Here is a 25232-nt window from a genome sequence, read left to right on the forward strand (position 1 = left end):
GGATGGGCACTGGTTTTGAAAGGGTTAATGAGGTGATAAAGGTTAATAATCACACACAATCTTATTTGTATGTAACCTCCACCAGTGGACATTGATGTTTGCTTGTACTAATGGTATCTTAACCTCTACCTCTGAACAAAGGAATGTAGAGTATTCATTCAGCATTTGTTTAAAACATTATAGTCCCACCTGTGTCTGTCGGTCATGGGAGAACATTTCCCTTGACTAATAATTTACTTCTAATATACAGTCCTACCAATGTTTAATATGGTCAGAAGGATTATTTACTGAGAAGATGACACTGACTATTTGTCTGTGTGTGTGTGTGTGTGTGTGTGTGTGTGTGCGTGTGCGTGTGTGTATGTGTGCGCGTGTTTGTGCGTGTGCGCGTGTTTGTGCGTGTGTGTGTGTGTGTGTGCGCGTGTTTGTGCGTGTGTGTGTGTGTGTGCGCGTGTTTGTGCATGTGCGTGTGTGCGTGCGTGCGCGCCCCTCTTTCCATCCATCTCTCTCCCCCTCTCTCTCTCTCTGATTTAACACTGCCACATTTAGACAAAGACAACAATACTCTCCACATACAGTAATAACTTGATCTAAAATATACCATCAGAAGTATTGAGCCTTTGCCATTTAATTCCACAATATCATTGGAATATACAAAACAAACCTGTAACATGTTGTTATAAATTAGATTTTCGCTATAATAGTCCAATAATATTTATCACAATAAATAGTCCAATTTTGCTCATTTCGGTAACCAACAACAACTTTTATTGCTAACTATTTTATTATCACTTAAAATCATATCTTTGCATTTCCAAATGCTTCATTTGATAGACCCTTTTCCATGGACGGGAAAAACCTGCTCTACCCAGCAGGTGTGGCACAATGGTAATAATAATAATAATAATAAATTTTATTTATGGGTGCCTTTCAAGAGTCTCAAGGACACCGTACAAAAATTTAGCAGGTAGAGGAAAAACATGTAAGGGGAATGAAATAAATAGTAGAGATGCTGCCTCACACAGTGCCAGAGACCCGGGTAGGAGTACGTTCTCCCGGTGTCCGTGTGGGTTTCCTCTGGGGCTCTAGTCTCCACCCACATCCTAAAGGCATGCCGGTTTGTAGGTTAATTGGCCCCCGTGTGTGGGATTGAACTAGTGTAGGGGTGATTGCTGGTTGGCGTGGACTCGGTGGGCCGAAGGGCCTGTTTCCACGCCGTATCTCTAAACTAAACGACACTAAAGAGCGGCCAATGTGACAAGAACGCAGGCCTCCCAGTGGGATGTGTCATTCCGTCTATCGGCTATGGAAATCACGCAGCATCTCAACTGTTCTGGGCTCTGGATAAAGAGAACTACATTCCACTGAAGTCATTTCTTTCAACACGCGGCATAACCTTCCGAGTATTACATGCTTTAAATTATAAATGAATCCTGTGCATTGAAGGATAATCACACCTCATTATTGTGTTCGATGTGCCGCTCACATCTAGTACAATGATTTGGGAAGGACATCAAGTCTCTCTCTGCGTATTGGCACAGGTTACATTATAAAGTTCAATATTTCACCAACACATTCTACTGTTTTCTGCAAGATTCTCAGATAGTTTATTGTGGTCAATGCCTTTCTTTCAATGTATTTCAAACAGAATAAACAGACCGTACCAGCGCACCCCACACACTAACACTGTCCTACACACACACGGGACAATTTACAATTGACAGAAGCCAATTAACCTACAAAATTGCACGCTTTGGAATATGGAAGGGAGCCGGAGCACCCGGAGAAAACCCACGCAGTCACAGGGAGAACGTGCAAACTCCGTACAGACAGCACCTTTGGTCAGGATCGAACCGGGGTCTCTGGTGCTGTAAAGCAACAACTCTGCCGCTGTGCCAGACAAGATGGTTTTAAACGGGCACATGGATATGGAGGGATATGGATCAGGTGTCGAGGAGATTAGTTGAACGGCATGATGTGTGTCACCCACACTGTGGTCTAAAGAGCTTGTTCCCTACGCTCTTTGTTCTACCTTCTCCGCACTATGAAGTATTTGGGATTCCCCGTGATTTCAGTACATACCTTCTCGTGGAGGCTGTTCTGGAAATCTAACTGCACCTGCAATGCTTGCGTTTTGTTTTCCAGGTCACATCTCCGTAACATTTCATCCTGCAGCTGTGTTTTGGTGTCATGGACGATTGCATTAGCCTAGGTTAAAACAGAAAAGACACGCAGCTCTGAGCGTTCGTTCCTTGTGACGAGGATGGGGATGAACGTGGCCGATACAGAGTGCCTACATTAGCCAGCTGAGCTTGGACTTCCAGCAGTTCACTCTCCAAATGCCTCTTCTCACCCAGTGATGTGGTTAGCTGTGTTTTGTTGTAATTCAGCGCCAATTCCCGGTCTCTCAACAGCGTTAAAGCAGATTCCAACTCAGACTCCTTTGCTGCAGTTCTGAAAGAATATAATATTACTTTCAGTTTATTTGATTTTCACTTCAACTTTCCCCACTCAAACTAGATATCGGACACTCTTTAAAAATTAATTTGATATGAAAACACACATGCTGCTTTTGGAAGGGTCTGTGGCAAAAGCATTTGAAGCAAAGGGCTCTTCACAATTTGATTAAAATAAAACAGCAGGCAGCAGAAATTGAAACTACAGCTGAAGCCTGCTCCCTCTTCTTTTCCAGTTTATACAATCCCTTCTCATAATTCCACGCTACTGGCAGCTCCTGATGGTACCCTGCCCTGCACTGCTGAAAGTAGAACCTCACTAAACACCAATAGACCAGTTGTTGAGGCAGCAATACCTCAACATTCTGGGCCACACCACCCTGGTCGTGCGCCAATTCACTTCTGCCCTATAGCGATCAGGCTATTGAACACTATCACTTCCAAATGAGTTCCGAACGACATAGACTTTGGGCAATGTTTATGTATAATGTTGGGGTGGGAGATTGCAACCTTCACGTGGTCGGCCCTGTTTCAACGAATGCAATCAACCTGGCGTGCACAATCAAATAAGATCAAATAGAACAAGTTGTCCTACAACTTTAAGCTGTGCACGCCATATGCAAGAAGATATATAATGTGTGTGTGTGTGAACCAGCATCTGCAGTTCATTTTGTGTGTTCATTTATAAAAGGGCTGACACAAAGAACAGACTTTGATTTGAAGATGGGTCTTGAGTCGCCTCGAAATGTCCCACAGAGTCTCTCACCTGTTTTGGGCAGAATTTCTGGCAGATTCTGAGCTGCCAGCCCGCCAGGCCTGAGTGACTGAGCTGCCAGCCCACCAGGCCTGAGTGACTGAGCTGCCAGCCCAAGAATCCATTCGGTCCACAATGTCCATACTAGCCCTCTGGAAACCAGTCCCTTTGGCCCACAACACCCATACTAGCGCCCCAGAAAGCCCCCCCCCACTGGCCAGCAATATTGGAATTGGTGGAGAGGTGGAATATTGCGTTGTGGGACCAGCCCACCCGTGTGAACATGGGACCCAACGGGTTCCACTTAGTCTAGTAATATATTATAAGTAAATAGTTTTAACCTGCAAAATGTATCTGTGTGAAGCTATTTTAAAATCTTTACATTGACACTAAATGCCCCATAGCTTCTTACGCCAACAACTACAAAATGCCTGTTGTTCTTTCCGACTCAATGGCTGAATCAAGCGTTCTGAAGAGACAATGCTGACAATGACCAAGTCCCGAATGAGAGACTGGAGATTATTTATGAACATTCACGAGATGTATTAAGTTTCAATTTATACTTCTGGTGTTTATAGTTAAACTGAGAACAAGATCCTAGCAGTAACTATGCTGATGTTTTGGCAAATATGGGACCAGCCAGTGATATCTAGATTAATTTATCATGCAAATGTTTCCTGTAAGCATTCCTTCCACATTATAAATTCCTCTGATTATATTTACAATGCCACTAACTTTCCTGAACTTGTCACACTGTGGAGACATGTTGGCTTCAGAAAACAAACTGCTGGACCACATAGACAGCGTGTTACAATTACTAAAACAAATCTGTTATTTCAAACCAAAGATAATCAAATATTTAAAAATTATAGCTGAATTAGTTGCCCGTGTACGAAGCCATTTAAACCATTAATGAAATAAGGTTTTTAAAAATAAAAACCAGATGTGAAATTGAAAGATGTCTAGAAAAAACAAATAGTTACAGCAACAACCTCACAAATAATAAAGTCTTTCCACATTCAATAACGCTACATCAGGGCGGCACGGTGGCGTAGCGGTCGAGCTTCTACCTCACAGCGCCAGAGACCCAGGTTTGATCCCGACTACAAGTGCTTGTCTGTACAGAGTTTGTATGTTCCCCCGTGACCTATGTGTTTGGTTTTTTCGAGACCTTCACTTTCCTCCCACAATCCAAAGACGTCCAGGTTGTAGGGCAATTGGCTTGGTATAAATGTTCTATCCAACACTCGCAGGGTAATGTACAGAAGCCAATTCACCTGCAAATGTGGGTGCAACCGGAGAACACCTACATGGTCACAGAGAGACCCACGCAGGTCACAGGGAGATAGATAGATTCTTGATTAGTACAGGTGTGAGGTTATGGGGAGAAGGTAGGAGAATGGGGTTAGGCGGAGTATGAATGGCGGAGTAGACTTGATGGGCCGATGGGCCAAATGGCCTAAGTCTATTCCTATCCCTTATGACCTTATGAGAACGTACAAACTCCGTACAGACAGCACCCGTAGTCAGGATCGAACCCGGGTCTCGGGCGCTGTGAGGCAGCAATTCTACATAAAACACGATCTCTGGCTGAATACGTGAAAAAACACATCTGGCTGCATTTGGAAGACCTGTGCCTTCCAGATGTTTTCTGAAAAGTCCATGTTTTTGTACGCATTGGTGAAGAAGTTGACGATGACTTAAGAGCTCAACCTCTGTATTTGCACATCTGCACGTGGCAGCTGTGAGCCAAGGAGTGCACTGAGATGAACTGGACTCTGGAGTGGAAACTGCAATGGTAAGTTAGTTATAGCCTACACTACCTTATAGGGTAATGTTAGTGTGCGGGGATCACTGGTCGGTGTGGGCTTGGTGGGCCAAAGGGGCTGTTTCCGAGCTGTATCCTTAAACTAAACTTGAAGATAAACTTCACTCCTGCCGCAAGTCACTGACTTACTGCAAGTTTAAACGGTAACCAGAGAAGAGAAGAAATAAAAGTTTGTTTTTAAAAATCACAAAAAAAATCTCTACGGCCAAGACGAAGGTCATTTGCTCTGAAAAAATGATATTACTGCCAACAGCCATTTACTTTATAACTCGATAGACTTTGGTGATTTGTATAATCATTAATGTCAGTGTCATTATCACTCAAGTTCAAGTGAGTTTATTGTCATGTGTCCCTGTATAGGACAATGAAATTCTTGCTTTGCTTAAGCACACAGAAAATAGTAGGCATTTACTACAAAACAGATAAATGTGTCCATATACCATAATATAAATATATACACACATGAATAAATAAACTGATAAAGTGCAAATAGCAGAAAGTGGTTGTTAATAATCAGAGTTTTGTCCGAGCCAGGTTACCCTCGTGATGAATATGTACAAAAAATCTGCAACCAGTTTAAATGAAATACAAGAAACTACTTTGTCAAGAGCAGCTTTAAGATTGGCTTTATAAGAACAGATTTTTTTACTGATAAACACAAAGTGCTGGAGTAACTCAGCGAGTCGGGCATCATTTCTGGAGAAAAAGGATAGGTGACGTTTCAGGTCGGGGCCCTTCTTCAGTCTGAAGAATTCAGACGGAATTCACCCATCCTTTTTCTCCAGGTCAGGCAGCATCTCTGGAGAAAATGGATAGGTGACATTTTGGGTCAAGACCCGTCTTCAGTGATGCTGCCTGACCTGCTGAGTTACTCCAGCATTTTGTGCCTATCTTTGGTACAAACCAGTATCTAAGGTTCCTCTTTATTACATTATAATACAATGTTTTATTACGTTCAGTTTTCCAACTGTAACTAACACTATATTAATGACAGTGGATTTATTCCATGGAAAACAATAACTCAATCTTCACATGATCCAACAGTTATTTTTGACAGAAAAGATCTTAACACGCTCAATGCAAAACAGATGGCAAATGTGTGTCAGCCTTGAAGATATTCAGAGAAAACACTGTCAGTTCTTCAACAAATGAGTTTAGTGAGAGGTGAAATAGTGAGGTGTAATTGAAAGAAGAACACAATATTCTCTGCAGAGCATGCTATAAATCAACATACATTTCTAGAAAAAATAATGTAGCTTTGACAAGTGATAATTAGAACATTAGTAAGAAATTGCATATGAAGGCGATTGAAGAAAAGAAACATTTACTGATCATTTATGGAATTGGCAGGTATTTGGAAGTTTTAAGAAAATAAACCAAAGGGGAACATGCCATTTAAAACCATGTTTTGAAAGGACCATGTACAACTTAATTCATTATGGACCTGGCTAAGGTGCAAAACCACTCGCATCTTAGCATCCAAGAAAAACCACCACCCATTCTATTAATAAATACATTTTTCATGACCCAATTATTAAACTTACATAAGCCAAATTTCAGTTTAGCTTATTATTGTCACGTGTACCAAGGTACAGTGAAAAGCTTTTTGTTGCGTGCTAACCAGTCATGATCACATTGAATGGAGGTGCGGGCTCGAAGGGCCGAATGGCCTACTACTGCACCTATTGTCTATTGTCAGTCAGCGGAGATGATTACAATCAAGCTGTCCACAGTGGATGGATCCAAGATAAAGTGAATAACGTTTAGTACAAGATAAAGTCCAGTAAAGTCCGATTAAAGATAGTCCGAGGTTCTCCATTAAGATAGATAGTAATAATAATAATGGATGGGATTTATATAGCGCCTTTCTAATACTCAAGGCGCTTTACATCGCATTATTCATTCACTCCTCAGTCACACTCAGTGGTGGTAAGCTACTTCTGTAGCCACAGCTGCCCTGGGGCAGACTGACGGAAGCGTGGCTGCCAATCTGCGCCTACGGCCCCTCCGACCACCACCAATCTCTCACACACATTCACACACATTCACACACAGGCAAAGGTGGGTGAAGTGTCTTGCCCAAGGACACAACGACAGTATGCACTCCAAGCGGGATTCGAACCGGCTACCTTCCGGTTGCCAGCCGAACACTTAGCCCATTGTGCCATCTGTCATCCAAATTAGGTCATAGATAGTAGGTCAGGTCCTCTCTCCGGATGTTGATGGGATGGTCCAGTTGCCTGATCACAGCTGGGGAAGAAACTTCCCATTTACTCAAAGACCAATATAGTTGTACAGATAATTCTCCGCTGGGCAACATCCGATAAAATATTCTACTTGATAAGGCATTCAGACGAATATTTGCTATACCATAAAGGTAATTATTAGTTTCTGAAAAGGAGTTAACAAACACAGCAACTTATTTTACACTAAATCTTACCTCCCCTGCCCTTCTGTGGAACATGAGTCTGAAGAAGGGTTTCGGCCCGAAACGTTGCCTATTTCCTTCGCTCCATAGATGCTGCTGCACCCGCTGAGTTTCCCCAGCAATTTTGTGTACCTTCTGTGGAACATGATGTCTGCCGAAACGTTGCCTATTTCCTTCAGTTTGAGAGTTGGAGAGTTTCTCCAGCACTTTTGTTTACCATCGATTTTCCAGCATCTGCAGTTCCTTCTTAAACATGATGTCCCCTGGTGTCAACGATCCTACCAACAACTAGAGAGCTGTCCCGAGCTTCTATCTATCTCATCGGAGATCCTCGGAATTTCTTTGATCGGACTTTACTGGCTTTAACTTGCACTAAACATTATCCCGTTATTCCCTTCATCATGTGGATGGATACACTGTGGATGGTCGATTGTAATCATGGATTGTCTCTCCATTGACTGGATAGCGCGCAACAAAAGCTTTTCACTGTACCTCGGTACACGTGACAATAAACTGAACTCAAACTCAATATAACGTTTGATTAGTTCACAAGACCATACAAGCCAAGTCCAAGATCTCACCATCATTGATCCACAATTAGATATCTACTCAATTTTTTTAAATTTCATGTGAAAACAAGTGGAGTGAGGGTGTCCACAGGAAATGGGATCATGGGGAAAATGGGAGTCGGAGGGATGGGGATAATGGGATTGGGTGGGGGAGTTGGGATTTATGGGGTGAATAGGAAATGGGAGAAGAGAAGTTGGAGAGAGGTCGGGGGGATGGGGTTTGGGGAGAGGATTTGGGGGGTTGGAGGCAGGATTGGGATGGGGGAGAGACGGGGTTGGGGGATGGGGAGAGTGTGGGATGGGGAGAGTGTGGGATGGGGAGAGTGGACTGGATGGCGGTGAGACAGGTGCGGGGCTCCGGCTGCGGTACCTGTCCCGCAGTGTATGCTACCTGTCCCGCAGTGTGTGCTACCTGTCCCGCAGTGTGTGCTACCTGTCCCGCAGTGTGTGCTACCTGTCCCGCAGTGTATGCTACCTGTCCCGCAGTGTGTGCTACCTGTCCTGCAGTGTGTGCTACCTGTCCCGCAGTGTATGCTACCTGTCCCGCAGTGTATGCTACCTGTCCCGCAGTGTGTGCTACCTGTCCCGCAGTGTATGCTACCTGTCCCGCAGTGTATGCTACCTGTCCCGCAGTGTGTGCTACCTGTCCCGCAGTGTATGCTACCTGTCCCGCAGTGTGTGCTACCTGTCCCGCAGTGTGTGCTACCTGTCCCGCAGTGTGTGCTACCTGTCCCGCAGCTGGCGGTTCTCCTCCCGCACGCTGCCCAGATCCAGCTGTATACGGGCCCGCTCCGCAGCCGCGGCTTCACGCTGGCCCCGCCAGTCCGCCAGCTGCTGCTCCAGGAGGCTGCGGGTTCCCTCCCGCTCGGCGCTGTGGGCCAGTCGCCGCCGCAACTCCCGCCGCTCCGTCTCCAGCCCACAACTCTGCCCGATACAGACGGCCAGGCGGTCATTCAGCGCCCGCAGTTGTTGCATCTCCTGCAGCCGGCTAATGCGGGCCGGGCTGGGGCTAACGCGGGCCGGGTTGGGGCTGACGCGGGCCGGGCTGGGGCCAGACCCGGGCTCCAGCGACTCATAGCCCCGCCAGTAAGGCGTGGAGGTCCGCCACTCCATCGACCGCACCCGCTCTCCTCCAGCACCGGGGCTAAGTCCCGACCGCCGCATCTCCTCGCCCCGCACAGTGTCTCTCCCACAGCAGCTCCCAGTCCCGCAAATACTCCCCCCGCACCAGGAGAGTTCCAGAGATACAAGTTCGCCTCCAAACAAAGATAACAGAGATATTCGCCTTAATTGAATCATAAAAGTCCAGGGAGGCTCACCAAATGAAATTAATATAAAAATTAAAGCGAAGAAGGACAACGTAGCAAAGATGAGCGGGAAGCAAGCGGATTGGGTAATGTTTAAAGAGCAACAGAAGATAACCAAAAAGACAATACGGGAAGAAAAGATGAGGATGAAGGTAAGCTAGCCAATAATATAAAGTAGGATTGTAAAAGCTTCTTTAGGTATGTGAAGAGGAAAAAATTAGTTAAGACCAAAGTTGGACCCTTGAAGACCGAAAAAGGTGAATTTATTATGGGGAACAAGGGAATGGCAGATGAGTTGAACAGGTACTTTGGATCTGTCTTCACTAAGGAGGACACAAACAATCTTCCTGATAAAGTAGTGGCCAGAGGGTCTGGGGTGAAAGAGGAACTGAAGGAAATCCACATTAGGAAGGAAATGGTGTTGGATAGACTGATGGGACTGAAGGCTGATAAATCCCCAGAGCCTGATGGTCTGCATCCCAGGGTACTTAAGGAAGTGGCTCTAGAAATCGTGGATGCATTGGTGATAATTTTCCAATGTTCTATAGACTCAGGATCAGTTCCTGTGGATTGGAGGGTAGCTAATGTTATCCCACTTTTTAAGAAAGACGGGAGAGAGAAAACAGAATCATAGACCAGTTAGCCTGACACCTTTACATACACCAGGGGCCACAGTTTAAGAATAAGGAATAAGCCATTTAGAACGGAGACAAGGAAATACTTTTTCTCACAGAAAGTTGTGAGTCTGTGGAATTCTCTGCCTCAGAGGGCAGTGGAGGCGGGTTCTCTGGATGCTTTCAAGAGAGAGCTCGATAGAGTTCTTGAAAATAGCGGAGTCAGGGGATACGGGGAGAAGGCAGGAATGGGGTACTGATTGGGGATGATCAGCCATGATCACATTGAATGGCGGTGCTGGCTCGGAGGGCCGAATGGCCTACTCCTACACCTATTGTCTATTGTCTAAACGCCGCCAGCACAGTAAACCGACATTTAAAGTACAATTTTATTTTGAGGTTGAATTTGAGCTGTGATTTTAATGCTTACAGGTGTTTTATTTCCTGCTAGCGTTACCTCAACTTTATTTGAAGCAGAGTGCACACCTGGGTACACACACCTGTACATGCCTGAACACACACACACACCTTTACATACACCTGTACATACATACCTTTACATACACCTGTACACACACACACCTGTACATGCCTGAACACACACACACACCTTTACATACATACCTTTACATACATACCTTTACATACACCTGTACACACACACACCTGTACATGCCTGAACACACACACACACCTTTACATACACCTGTACATACATACCTATAAACACACCCATATACACCTGTACACACACACACACACACACCTGTATACACCTGTACACACATACACCTGTACACACACCTGTACATATACTGACCTACACCAACACTTATCTGCACACACACATCACTGTTGCTCCTAGGTAGTGAATAGATAATGGTCTCTTCATTATCACAGGTACCAAGGTACAGTCTTCTTCTTGTGTGTGGCGTGCACAGCCTAAAGCTGTAGGACAACCTGTTCTATTTGATCTTATTTGATGGTGCATGCCGGGTTGATTGCATTCGTCGAAACATGGTGGACCACGTGAAGGTTGCAATCTCCCACCCCAAGCAAGGTCCAGCGAAATACTTGTTTTGCTCACAGCTCAGCCAGACTATCACCATAGATGTGCTCAATCCCCTGGTTAGTCCAGAATGTAATTGCTACTAGCAGCTTATAAACAGAAAATGCTGGAAACACATGGCAGGCCAGACCGCATCTGTGGGAAGAGAAATAAAGTTAACATTTCAAGTCAATGAACCTTTGCCAGAATAAATAGGTTTGTATCTAAAGGGCAGTCTATAACGCTGAGATATCGTACAGCGTGCTCCTCGAACCAGCTTTGTATCTCATGTAGAAACGTACCATTTATTGAAGAAGGGTCTCGACCTGAAACATCACCCATTCCTTCTCTCCAAAGATGCTGCCTGTCCCGCTGAGTTACTTCAGCATTCTGTGTTCATCTATCATTTACTGACATTATTGTTATTGGAAATTTCATAAAGGTGTGCATTTCCACAGCTTCAATACATTTCTTGCTCTTAATAAATGAAGAAATTTTCATGCTCAGAAACAAAAATGTAATCCGTAAGAAGGGCCCAGCATATGAACACAATGTTAGTCTGTCAGCTTCAGTTCATGAACTATTTCTACACCTCAGGTCCTCACTAAAAAATATTCATACTAAAATATTCATGTACAAATATTATAAAATATTCATGCCTATGAAAGACTTGTGTATGCCAGAGTTTGCATTCTACGTCCTCCATTACCAAGCAGTCGTTACAAAAAACTTTAAAGTGTTTCTCGATAGTTTGTAAACCATAAAACATCATGGAAGTTATCAGGAGCAACTCTCTCAAATGTTAAAATATTTACAGATGATTCATTGTTAGTCAACAAATTGTATTCAGTCTGTAGAAACAAAAAATGCTGGTTTATACCAAAGGTAGACACAAAGTCTGCAGTAACAGTAGGGCAGGCAGCATCTCTGGAGGAAAAAGGATGGGTGACTTTTCGGGTCAGGAGCCTTCTTCAGATCTAATAAATAAATACATGTATTTGTGTGTACATATAAAATACATATTTATATGCACATGTATGTATTAAATCTTTATACATGTATAAATTGTATTGTCACTTGATGAATAAAATGAAATTGGTGATAAAAATATTGGGAACATTATGGATCAAATACATATTGATCTATTGTGACCCAGCGGTATGAATATTGATTTCTCTAACTTCAAGTGACCCTTACTTTCCCTCTCTCTCCGTCGCTCCCCCACCCTAGTTCTCCGACTAGTTTCACTGTCCTCCTGATTCAATATTATTGATTGTACACCTCGTTGTCACCTTCCCCACAGCCAACGAGGAACATTTCCTTGATCATCGTCTGCTTTGATCTATCATCTTCTTCTTGCGTTTGAGGCAGCAGATGTAACGTCCTCCTGGTGCTGTAGCCAGCTCTGTCATTTTCTGTCATTTTCACACCTTACCCTTCCATATCTCTAGTTTTCCTGTCCCCTGCCTCTGATGAAGGGTCTCGACCAGAAACGTCACGCATTCCTTCTCTCCAGAGATGCTGCCTGTCCCGCTGAGTTACTCCAGCATTTTGTGCCTATCTTTGGTGTAAACCAGCATCTGCAGCTCCTTCCCACACAATTGATCAGAAAGATGTGATTTTAGGAAAGAAAGAGAAAATGCAATGTCTAAACATTCACCCATTTAGTTCCATGTCACTGTAGTGATTTTGCCTCAAGGTTTCTCACTCTCTGAACTCTACCAAACAAGTTAACTCTCCACACGGTGCCAGCTGCTTTTATCATTCTACAGACCACCTGGAATAACTAGCTTCTGACTCATTGTGCACTAATGGATTACAGCTGAGTTTAGTAAAATGTGGTAAAAGCTGACCTGACTTAATTGCGCGCTCGGTAATGTTACAGCTAGCGGGAATCACAGTACCATGAGCTGAGAGTTTATTAAAGTCACGGCAGGCACCAGGGCTCCAGCCTTTGCATTTAAAACAGCGTAGAATTGCTTAGAATAACACTATTTTAAATAACCTTCAAAATATTTTAAAGTAACTGGAAACATATTCTCATTTACAACTCTGTAAATTAACCTGTCACGGTCAAAATTAGTGTCACATTCAGTGCAGCGTTCTCTCATGATATATTGCAGAACAGGCATTTGTTTTCAGACCAGTGAGGCTAAAACTCTCAGTGCAAATAACTTTTGGTGTTACACTACCGTTGATTTCCTAAGAGGGAGTTTAATGATAAAAAAGAAGACGCCAGTGTAACTTGAAAATCCTGCCAGATATTCAAGAATTAAATTTTCCAACGGGCACCAAAACAGCTAATGACCTGGTCTCCAGCGGCTCTGGTTCCCTCCCACGTCCCAAAGGGTAGAGTTGCTGCCTCTCAGCGCCAGAGACTACGGTTTCAATCCCGACTACGGGTGCTGTACGTACGGAGTTCGCACGTTCTCCCTGTGACCGCGTGGGTTTTCTCCGGGTGCTCCGGTTTCCACCCACATTCTAAAGACGCGCAGGCGTACAACGTAATTGGCTTCTGTAAATTGTTCATAGTGTGTAGGTTAGAACTAGTGTATGGCCGATCGCTGGTTGGTGCGGACTCGGGTCTGTTTCCATGTTGTATCTCTAAACTAAACTAATCTTAACTTAACTTAATTAAACTTGCAAGTTGGTGGTTCCATTGGCCTCTGTGATTTGGTGCCCGTGTGTAGATGAATGGTGAACTGATGAGAATGTGGAGAAATAGACAATGGGATTAATGTATAATTGGTGTTGATGGGAATGGAAGAGAATGAATAACGTGTAGGCAGATGAGGATTTCCTTGGGATTATGTATGGCTTAGACATTGTGGGCCGAAGGGCCTGTGCTGTGCTGTTCTATGGTCTATGTTTGCTTTGATAATCGGTATGGACTGTGATCCATGGGTCTGTTTCAATGCTGTGTGACTGTGACTATGTTAAAATGTGTGCAAAGTTGCATTACTTCAGGTTAAGCATTGTTAACTCAGTGCAGAGCAGATTCAATTCAATTCAATTCAACTTTAATGTCATTGCACAAATACTGAGTATAGGTACAACGAAATGCAGTTTTGCGTCAGTCCGTAGTAGTAGTGCATATAGAAATTTAAAAAAAAAGAGGATACAGAATAATCAAAAATACAGAATAATTAAACAATGGGGACGGAGGGACCAGAGAAATCTATCGGCGGGACTCCGAGTTCAGCAATGTGATGGTATAATTGTAGAAGCTGTTCCTCATCCTACTGGTACGAGACCTGAGGCTCCTGTACCATCTCCCTGATGGGAGGAGGGCAAACAGTCCATGGTTGGGGTGGGAGGGGTCTTTAATGATCTTCCCAGCCCGTTTCAGACACCGTTTTCGGTGGAGGGCATCCATGGCAGGGAGCGGGGCACCGATGATGTGCTGCGCGGTTTTCACCACCCGTTGTAGTGCCTTCCTGTCCGCAACAGTGCAGCTGCTGTACCATACCGTGAAGCAGGTGGTCAGGATGCTCTCGATTGTACAGCGGTAGAAGTTGGTCAGGATCTGGGGGGACAGGTGGGCTTTCTTGAGCCTCCTCAGGAAGTAAAGGCGCTGCTGTGCCTTTTTGATCAGCTTGGAGGTGTTGAGGGACCAGGACAAATCCTCCGAGATGTGTACCCCGAGGAATTTGTAGCTGGAGACGCGCTCCACCTCAGTCCCGTTTATATGGATGGGGGTATGTCTGCCCCCTCTGACCTTCCTGAAGTCGACAATAATTTCCTTCGTCTTCTTGGAGTTGAGGACGAGGTTATTGTTGGCACACCAGGTTGTCAGGTGCTGGACCTCATCCCTGTAGGCTGACTCATCGTTGTCACTGATCAGTCCTACCACCGTGGTGTCGTCAGCAAACTTAATGATGGCGTTGGATCCGTACTTAGGGATGCAGTCGTGGGTGAAGAGGGAGTAGAGGAGAGGGCTGAGCACACAGCCCTGTGGCACGCCGGTGTTCAGTGTTATAGTGGATACGCATATAGCTGCTATATTACTCTTTGTTACAACAATGACCAATGTTCTAACGTCTAAAGACCTTCATTACATTCGGGATTCTCCACTGCTGTACCAGTGTGCTTTTTATTGCCTTTTATAAAGCAAAACAGAACATATTCTGTGTTGAAAATGCCAGATAACTCTTGCACTAAACGTTATTCCCTTTATCCTGTATCTGTACACTGTGGACGGCTTGATTGTAATCATGTATAGTCTTTCCGCTGACTGGATAGCACGCAACAAAAAAGCTTTTCACTGTACCTCGATACACGTGATAATACACTAAATTAACTCATAACCCGAACTGATGCAAAGAAAACATAAGAAAATAAAATAACACATCAGTCCAGACCTTTAGAATGAAAGAGTTTGGATTCTCAAAAGTGCTCAAAGTAAGTTCTGAATCATGAATTATGGATTTTGTTTGGAAGAATGCAATAAAAAATAAGTTGCAATGGTTGGCTAAACATCACACATTCCAGTTCTTCAAAATAAACCAGACTGCAACAATAAATGTTGGAAATGTTCTCAGGAAATTAAGCACCAGGCACCATGTGTGAGCAGAGAATTACGAATTGGTGGGGGAGAGTGTTGTAAAGGAAAACTGAGCGTACAAAATCCCTGACAAATCCTCCTTTATCCTTTCAATGAGGTGCATCGGATTTGTCAATATCTCACGGTGCGCTTGGCGTACTGAGCTAAATTATTTATTTTCCTACCTTCTGTCAAATAAGTGGTCTTCAATTAAACGTTATCCTTTGAATGCTTATGAAATATACATGAAAACTCCAAGCCCTTCCATCTCCCAGTTCAACTTAGCTGTTCATAATATACCAGAAGGCATATGTCCGGCGTAAATCTCTCCACATCACTGTCTATATCTCTCGTTTCTCTTATTCCTGACTAGCCTGAAGAAGGTTCTCAATCCAAAAACACCCATTCCTTCTCTCCAGAGAGATGTTGCCTGTCCTGCTGAGTTACTCCAGCATTTTGTGTCTATCTTCAGTTTAAACCAGCATCTGCACTTCCTTCTTGCATATTTCAGGCAAGTTTAGTTTAGTTTAGTTTAGTGGATGAGGGGGGACCTCATTGACATTTACCAAATAGTGAAAGGCCAGGATAGAGTGGATGTGGCAAGGATGTTTCCACTAGTCTCAAAATCGAAGAATGTAGTTGTAGAAAGGAGGTGAGGACGAATTTCTTTAGTCGGAAGGTGGTGAATCTGTGGAATTCATTGCCACAGATGACGGTGGAGGCCATGATATTGAGTATTTTTAAAGCAGAGACTGACATCTTCTTGATTAGTACGAGTGTCAAAGGTTACAGGGAGATGGCAGGAGAATGGAGTTGTGAGGGAAAGATAGATCAGCCATGATTGAATGGCGTAGTAGACTCGATGGGCCAAATGGCCTAATTCTGCTCCTCTGACATGAACATGATGATACCTGCATGGTTTTGTAATGAATGGCAACGGAAGCAGGTAAAACCGATAAGAAAGAACAATGACTAACATTGGAGTTGGAGAAGAAGCTGGGTTAGATGTTTGTAGGAATGAAGGTATGTACGTACCTCATGGTTTAGTGATGTTACGTCTCTGTACGTTGCGTACGTTTAGGCTGAACATTAGTTTGCTGGAGGAGTACGTTTCCATTCACCACCCGGGCTAGGCACCTGCAGAACTCATGATGACATGAAGATTGAGAATACACTTAAACCTAATTCATCCAAACGTGGTTGCCTGAGCTGAACAGAACCAGCTGGGTCAAACCAAAATTGTTCACATTACCACAAGTGTGGTCTAAACAAGGTTTCCTACAGATTTAAAGACTTAGCATAATGTTTCTATATTTCAAATTCAGTTCTTGTAGAAATGAATGATGGTGCATAGTTTCAGTTTAGTTTATTGTCACATGTAACGAGGTACAGTGAAATGCTTTTGTTGCGTGCTAACCAATCAGCGGAAAGACAATACATGATTACAATCGAGCCATTTTCAGTGTACAGATACAGGATAAGGGAATAACGTTTAGTGCAAGGTAGACCAAGATTTTTTGCCTTTGGCAAAGGGGATGACGGGCCAACTCTTAAAACAGCTGCAATCCTTCTGATGAAGACACTTCCATTGTGGAATTAGACAGGAAGATCAGGATTTAGACCCAATGATGATGAAAGACCTTTAACATATTTCTTAGTGTACCTTGGTTGGGAACTAGAAGTGTTTCCATGCACGTTGGGTCCTTCTTGGAAGTGGCAGGCGCAAGTTTCAGGATTGCTGTTGGAATAGGCAAGTAATTGCATAACTTCCCGGCCGGAAGCAGCAAATCCATTCCCATTCATTCCCGACTTTGCAGGGTGCTATCTCGGTCCCCCGGTGGAATAGGCGGACCGTCCCGATACCGTTGGACTCCTCTCGGAGACCGTGACCACTGTTGGTCAGGCAAAATGATACTTCCCAGTTAGAATCATAGAGTCGTACAGTGATACAGTGTGGAAACAGGCCCTTCGGCCCAACTTGCCCACACCGGCCAACATGTCCCAGCTACACTAGTCCCACCTGCCTGCGCGTGGTCCACATCCCTCCAAACCTGTCCTATCCATGTACCTGTCTAAACATTGGGATAGTCCCAGCCTCAACTACCTCCTCTGGCAGCTCGTTCCATACACCCACCCCCCTTTGTGTGGAAAAGTTACCCCTCAGATTCCTATTAGTTGTCAAGATTTTGTTGCGTTTAGTAATTGGCATATCCCCATTATTGATTCCCATAATATACCGGCACTATGTATTGATGCCAGCCAAACAGACATATTCCAACGGTGGGGATTCCACCAGTTTCCACCCCGGTTTATTTTCAGCCACAAAATCCTTTCCATTACGCATTTCAAGTACATTTTTGGTCTTCACACCCACTCCCCTCTGGCTCACATTTTATTCCAGCCACTGCAATTTTCCTCTCTCATCGTAACAGATAAGGGATTTCCCAGCTTTGATTTATATCCAACTCTTTGTCACGCTGTCTATATTGCAGCTCCTCCTGGCAGTGAATGTGTACCAGGGTCAATGTTTCCAGCTCTCAACTTCCCTACTAATTGCTCTCTCTGTTACTCATAGATATTTCTCACTGGAAGAGGAGAAACTCTTAATTATTCCCCTCTGCTGTATTTTTACCGTGCCCCCCCTATTGTTCGAACGGAAAATTAATAACTAACCCTCCACATGACGATAGAGGGGAATGCCCTGTTCATGATTTAACTGCCAGTCAATCATCATATCTTTTGAAGATGGACACAAAAGGCGGCACTGTGGCGGAAAGTTAGAACGACCGCCGTACAGCGCCCCAGTCCCGGGTTTGATCCTGACTACGGGTACTGTCTGTACGGAGTTTGGACATTCTCCTTGTGACTCCACCTCATTGAAACATACAGAATAGTGAAAGGCCTGGATAGAGTGGATGTGGAGAGGATATTTCCACTAGTGGACTAGAGGTCCGAGCCTCAGAATTAAAGGACGTTCTTTTAGGAGAGAGGCAAGGAGCAATGTCTTTAGTCAGAATGTGGTGAATCCGTGGGATTCTTTGCCACAGAAGGCTGTGGAGGCCAAGTCAGTGGATATTTTTAAAACAGAGATAGATAGATTCTTGGTAGACAAAAGTGCTGGAGAAACTCAGCGGGTGCAGCAGCATCTATGGAGTGAAGGAAATAGGCAACATTTTGGGCCAAAACCCTTCTTCAGACTTTGATCATGACTGATCATCCACTATCAGTACCCCGTTCCTGCCTTCTCCCCATATCCCCTGACTTCGCTATCTTTAAGAGCCCTATCTAGCTCTCTCTTGAAAGCATCCAGAGAACCAGCTTCCACTGCCCTCCGAGGCAGATAATTCCACAGACTCACCACTCTCTGTGTGAAAAAGTGTTTCCTTGTCTCCGTTCTAAATGGCTTACTCCTTATTCTTAAACTGTGGCCCCTGGTTCTGAACTCCCCCAACATCGGGAACATGTTTCCTGTCTCTAGCGTGTCCAAACCCTTTATAATCTTATATGTTTCAAACTCTGTTAACAACTCTGTTTTGGTTACCAAACAACAAGCTGCTAATGGTTTCCATTTTTAATGCTTGGAAGTGACGCCTGTATGGTTGCGAGTAGTCGCCCAAAGAGTCGTATCATTTTCTGGTCGCCACTGGATTTTCAGCACAATGTTCGGTGACCTGCTGCGACTGTGACGGGTGCCGGCAAGTCGCCGAAAAAATCCCGTAAGTGGGACAGGCCCTTAAGGATATGTAATCCATGGGAACTAAGAAGAACCATCATACTAAGGAACAGGATGTTGACCTCTGTCAGCAGAGTGTTTAAGAGGGTAGGCCGATGGACAGGGAGTGCAGCTTTTACAGCAGGAATGGAATGACGTGTGTGAGATGGAATCCGTGATTGCGAGATTTAAGGCCACTCTCAAGAGCAGTTAGCTTGTGATGTGGGCATGCAGCAGGGAGCAACAAATGGCATTATCACACATCTTAAAAGCTAGAGGAAGAAAAACATCACTTGCCGGTGATAAAACAATATCAGGATCTGAAGCTTCTCAAGATAAGATCTCTTTTATTTTCAGTGCTAGCATATCACATGAATTAGCTCATGGGAAGAGGCCTTCTGAAGGGCTGTGGGATGGTATCTGGAATATGTGTTCAAGCCAGTTAGATCTCGGAGCAAAATACTTTATGGAAGAAAGTAAAGTTCGGAAAGCAAACTCTGGTCGGTTGCTGCAGTAGAATTATTTGATAGTTTTCCAAGAATTTTTGCAATTGTTTGAATGAAATGATGTTGGGTTTGAAGATGGACACAAAATGCTGGAGTGGGACTCAGTGGGACAGGCAGCATCTCTGGAGAGAAGGAATGGGTAACGTTTCGGGTCGAGACCCCTTCCTCAGACTGAGAGTCAGGGCAGAGGGAGACATGGAGATGGAGATATGGGAGGGTAAGGAGTGAGAGCAAGACATCAAAGGGGACAAAGATCAAGGAGAATGTGAGCTGGTATTTCTGCCGGTGAATCAAGACAGGTAGGCTTTCCTGCACATCCTTATCTGTGTGAGATAGTATCGGCAATTAACAGGGAAAGATTATCTGAGGAAATCAAGGATTCATGGTGACGTTTTAGGCGTATTGTGACATTCTGAGAATAGTTTGATTTTAAATATTGATATTTGCAACTCTTTGAAGGGCAGCGCTTTGAAGTGCGGCAGTAGTTCATGTGAATATAAATATTATTTAGATATAAAGGTCTGATAGTTTAGATTGTTTGTGAGTTAACAACGCTGACTCATTTCATGAAGTCAGATAAAACCATGAACAGTGAAAGGATATGGAGAGGATGTTTCCACTAGTGTAAGAGTCTAGAACCGGAGTGCACAGCCTCAGAATAAAAGGACGTACTTCTAGAATGGAGATGAGGAGGAATTTCTTTAGTCAAAGGGTGGTGAATATGTGGCGGCCAAGTCAGTGGATATTTTTAAAGAGGAGATTGATTCATTAGTACGGGTGTCAGGGGTTATGTGGCAAAGGCAGGAGAACAGGGTTGAGAGGGAAAGATAGATCAGCCATGATTGAATGGCGGAGTAGAGTTGATGGGCCGAATGGCCTAATCCTGCTCCTGGAACTTATGAACTTATGACACAGAACCCCATGAGTTATTGAACTGTGATGAACAATGACAGTACAGACAAAAGCACCATCCTCCAACTTAGAAATACATGATGGAACAGTACAGCATGGGAACAGGCCCTTCAGCCCACTAGGTCTGTGCAGAACATGTTGCGGGGTGGAAGATTGCAACCTTCACGTGGTCCGCCCTGTTTCAACTAATGCAATCAACTCGACGTGCACAAACGGAAGATCAAATAGAACAAGTTGTCCAACAACTTTAGGCTGTGCACACCACACGAAAGAAGAAGAAGAACATGTTGCCACATTAAACTAATCCCCTCTGCAGATATTTGCGGGCATTTATTTATTTTTTCTTGAACAGTTTTACTTTATCCCACCTTTTGCACAAAGGTTGGTTCGTATAATGCACAAGCTGCCCATAGTTGAGGCAGGGAATATCACAATGTGTAAGAGGTATTTAGACAGGTCCATGGATAGGATAGGTATGGACTAGTTTAGTCAAAAGACCCAAAGGGCCTATTTCCACACTCTATGACTATGACTCTAAGGGTGGCACAGCGATGGAGTTGCTGCCTTACAGCGCCAGGGACTTGTGTTAAATCCTGACTATGGATGCTGCCTGTACGGAGTTTGCACATTCTCCCTGTGACCTGCGTGGGTTTTCTCTGGGTACTCCGGTTTCCATCCACACTCCAAAGATGTACAGGTTTATATAGGAAGGAACTGTAGATGCTGGTTTACACTGAAGATAGACAAAAAATGCTGGAGTAATTCAGTGGGACAGGCAGCGTCTCCAAAAAAAGGTATGGGTGATGTTTCAGTCTGAAGAAGGGTCACCCATTCCTTCTCTCCAGACATGTTGCCTATCCCACTGGGGAATTACTCCAGCATTTTGTGTCTATGTACAAGTTTGTAGGTTAATTGGCTTTGGTAACAATTGTAAATTATCCCTGGTGTGTATGATAGTGTTAGTATACGGGGCGAGCGTCGGTCGGTGTGGACTTGGTGGGCACAGAGGCTTGTTTCAGTCCTGTATCTCTGGTCTAAAATAATGTTTCTTTACACTATCACTTCTGATGTTTTTTTTGCTAAAGTGATTATTAGAAGTTGATCGTCTGAGACCTCTCCGTGAAGCCGTTTGCTTGGTGCAACGTAAGTTCATAAGTGATAGGAACAGAATTAGGCCAGGATGCAAACCTATCCATCTCACAAACCAGCCTCTCTCCCATCAGTTCCACGCTGCCTGAGGAAAGATGCCAAGAAAATCAAGAACCATCTTGCTGCAGTCAGCTGGATGATTGGTAGTGGTATAAGTTTATGATTGTCATTCATACTCAGACACAGTGAAAACCATTGTTTTGCATGCTAGACTGAAAGTTCATGTGATAGGAGAAAAATTAGGCCATTCGGCCCATCAAGTCTACTCCGCCATTCAATCATGGCCAATCTATCTCTCCCTCCTAAACCCATTCTCCTGTCTTCTCCCCATAACCTCTGACACCCCTGGCCGCAAGAATATATCTTCTATGTTTAAGAAGGAACTGCAGATGCTGGAAAATCGAAGCTACACAAAAATATATCTTCTGTGTCTGGCATAATACAGTTTAAGATTCACAATATCTCAAATCCTCATTTGCTTGTATCTCATTGCTCTCCAGTTTACATCAAACAGCATTTGTTGATGTTGTTTCTTTTTTTGGTGCTTTTAATTGAAGAGCTGTTCCAATATACTGCGGCAGGAATAACTGGGGGAAATATCTGATAGAAATTAGGCTTAGGTTATAAATGTACTGCTGGATTTTAAATTTAAACTAAACTTAACTAAATGAGCTTGAAAGTACAGCCCATTAATCATGCAGAGTGGCAAAATATTAGGGTTTATATCAACTCTTTACGGCACAAATATATGGAACAATTATTCAAGTAAGATGCAGGTTTAAGGCAAGATCATAAATTATGTTCAGATGTGAAAGACTCTTTGGTCACTTTGATCCCATCCTTCCAAGTTACAAAACTGATGTTTTCCGGATATATCAGCCAGCTATTTTCCCAAACTGCTAACGTCTGGTCTGAACCACCCTAATTGGCTCAACATATCACCCTTTGTAGCAAAAGATATTTATTGTCCACATAGTTATTTGTTTATTGGCGATGTGGCCAATACTAACATTGCCCATCCTTCCATTTCTCAGGGTATTCAAAGGCCACCTCATGGAACACAAGCAGTGTCAAAGGAGGCCAGCCAGAACTGAGATAAAGAAGACAAATATTTTCCCTGACATCAATTAAGGTCTGTGTATATGGAGGTCAGGCTATGCCAGTGTTGGGTCTCAGGTTATAAGACAGCTGTTTCAAGAAAGGTGACAAACCCTATACACAGAAACATAGAAACATAGAAAATAGGTGCAGGAGTAGGCCATTCAGCCCTTCGAGCCAGCAGCGCCATTCAATATGACAATAGACAATAGACAATAGGTGTAGGAGTAGGCCATTCGGCCCTTCGAGCCAGCACCGCCATTCAATGTGATCATGGCTGATCATCCCCAATCTGTACCCCGTTCCTGCCTTCTCCCCATATCCCCTGACTCCGCTATCTTTAAGAGCTCTATCCAACTCTCTCTTGAAAACATCCAGTGAATTGGCCCCCACTGCCTTCTGTGGCAGAGAATTCCACAGATTCACAACTGTCTGGATGAAAAACTTTTTCCTCATCTCAGTCCTAAATAGCCCACCCCTTATTGTTAAACTGTGATCCCTGGTTCTGGACTCCCCAACATCAGGAACTTTTTTCCTGCATTTAGCCTGTCCAATCCCTTAAGAATGTTACATGTTTCTATAAGATATTCTGTAAATGGCTCGATTGTAATCATGTATTGTCTTTCTGCTGACTGGTTAGCACGCAACAAAAGCTTTTCACTGTACCTTGGTACACGTGACAATAAACTAAACTGAACTAATATTAAAAACCAGGCAACAACACAGAATAAAGAGGAGCAGAAACACAGCTTTAGGCTTTCTATGTGTAGGAAGAAACTGCAGATGCTGGTTTACACTGAGATATACACAAAATGCTGGAGTAACTCAGCGGGACAGGCAGCATCTCTGGAGAGAAGGAATGGGTGAAATTTTGGGTCAAGACCCTTATTCAGATTGAAGTGTTTTGCTAAAGGTTCCAGCATCTGCAGTTCCTTTTGTGTGTTCATTTATAAAAGGGCTGACACAAAGAACTGCAGATGCTGATTTACAAACTGGCTTTGGAGTGAGGGGGGGGGGGGAAGGTAGGGGGGGGGGGAATACAAATGTGGGGGAGTTTGATAAGGCAGTGGGGTAGACAAAGGCTGGATATGAAATGTAGACAAATGGCTGCCAGACAAGGAGGGAAGGGGAAGCAAATGTCAAGCAAGAGGGGGGGATATAATGGAAGGGGATGTGTGTGGGATAGTAGGTAAAAGGGCCGATTGGCCTCCTCCTGCCCTTATTTTCATTGTTTCTGTTTATCAAGCTGGGATTGTGATGCAGGGACTTTGATGAGGTCTACGTGTCCCTCTACACTCTACACTCTGCTTGTTGAACACGACAGGTACATGGATAGGTCTGAAGAAGGGTCTCGACCCGAAACGTCACCCATTCCTTATCTCCAGAGATGCTGCCTGTCCCGCTGAGTTGCTCCAGCATTTTGTGTCTGCAGATGGATGGGACAGGTTGGGAGGGAGTCCGCACAGACTAGCGATCACCCATTCATACCAGTTCTATCCTACACTCTAGGGACCATTTATAGAGGCCAATTAAACTGCAAACCTGTAAGTCTTTGGGATGTCTTCTTGATTCGTGATTAGTACGGGCATCAGAGGTAATGGGGAGAAGGCAGGAGAATGGGGTTGGGAGGGAGAGATAGATCAGCCATGATTGAATGGCAGAGTAGACTTGATGGGCTGAATGGCTAATTCTACGCCTATCCCTTATGACCTTATGTTGTGGGAGGAAACCTGAGCACCTGGAGAAAGCACACGTGGTCACTGACTCTGTACAGACAGCACCCGTAGTCAGTATCGAACCCGGGTCTCTGGCGCTGTGAGGCAGCAACTCTACCTGTGCGCCACCGTTCCGCTATGTTGCAATTTTCAGGATGCCCCGATCAAAGGCTTCATACACATGTGTTAATTTAGGAGTGCAGTCACTGCTGTTACATGGACAAACCATTAGAGGGGGGTTGATCAACAGAGCACAGATCCAACGGCGAGGTTTGGAGAGTTAAATCATCAACCACAATGTTCCCATTTGTCACCAGCTGAGCAGAATGGTTTATATTCTCACTTCCCCACTTGTAAAGGATTTGCCCCATTCCCTGGGAGTGTGAAACCACACACCCCAATTCCATGTCTTTATTAAAGTATCTTTCTTGTGAGATTGGAGAGAGGTAACAGTAATTTTAATGAAATAAAAGTGGAATTTTATAAAAAAGCAAATATTCAGTCATAAGCTTTGACATTTTTAAATCCATGCTGAGAGAGGGACCAGAGGGCCAGTCTGAAGAAGGGTCTCGACCCGAAACGTCACCCATTCC

General features: G+C 44.1%; 1 protein-coding gene across 2 annotated transcripts in view; it reads right to left on the reverse strand.

Annotated features, from left to right (window-relative positions):
• Positions 1–9283, reverse strand: part of LOC116991577 (lamin-L(III)-like) — a 31181-nt gene extending 21898 nt beyond the window's left edge. Inside the window, exons 1-3 of one of the 2 annotated variants that reach the window (XM_033050289.1) lie at positions 8763–9283; positions 2298–2454; positions 2083–2208 (exon numbers count right to left, since the gene is read on the reverse strand). In XM_033050289.1, coding sequence (XP_032906180.1) covers positions 2083–2208; positions 2298–2454; positions 8763–9199 — 720 coding nt within the window. In that variant the 5' untranslated portion in view covers positions 9200–9283. The remainder of the gene's footprint in view (positions 1–2082; positions 2209–2297; positions 2455–8762) is intronic. The other variant, XM_033050288.1, reaches the window with a different exon arrangement.
• Positions 9284–25232: the final 15949 nt, after the last annotated feature.

This window comes from Amblyraja radiata, chromosome 34 (assembly GCF_010909765.2).
Source record: "Amblyraja radiata isolate CabotCenter1 chromosome 34, sAmbRad1.1.pri, whole genome shotgun sequence".
Taxonomy (NCBI): Eukaryota; Metazoa; Chordata; class Chondrichthyes; order Rajiformes; family Rajidae; genus Amblyraja; species Amblyraja radiata.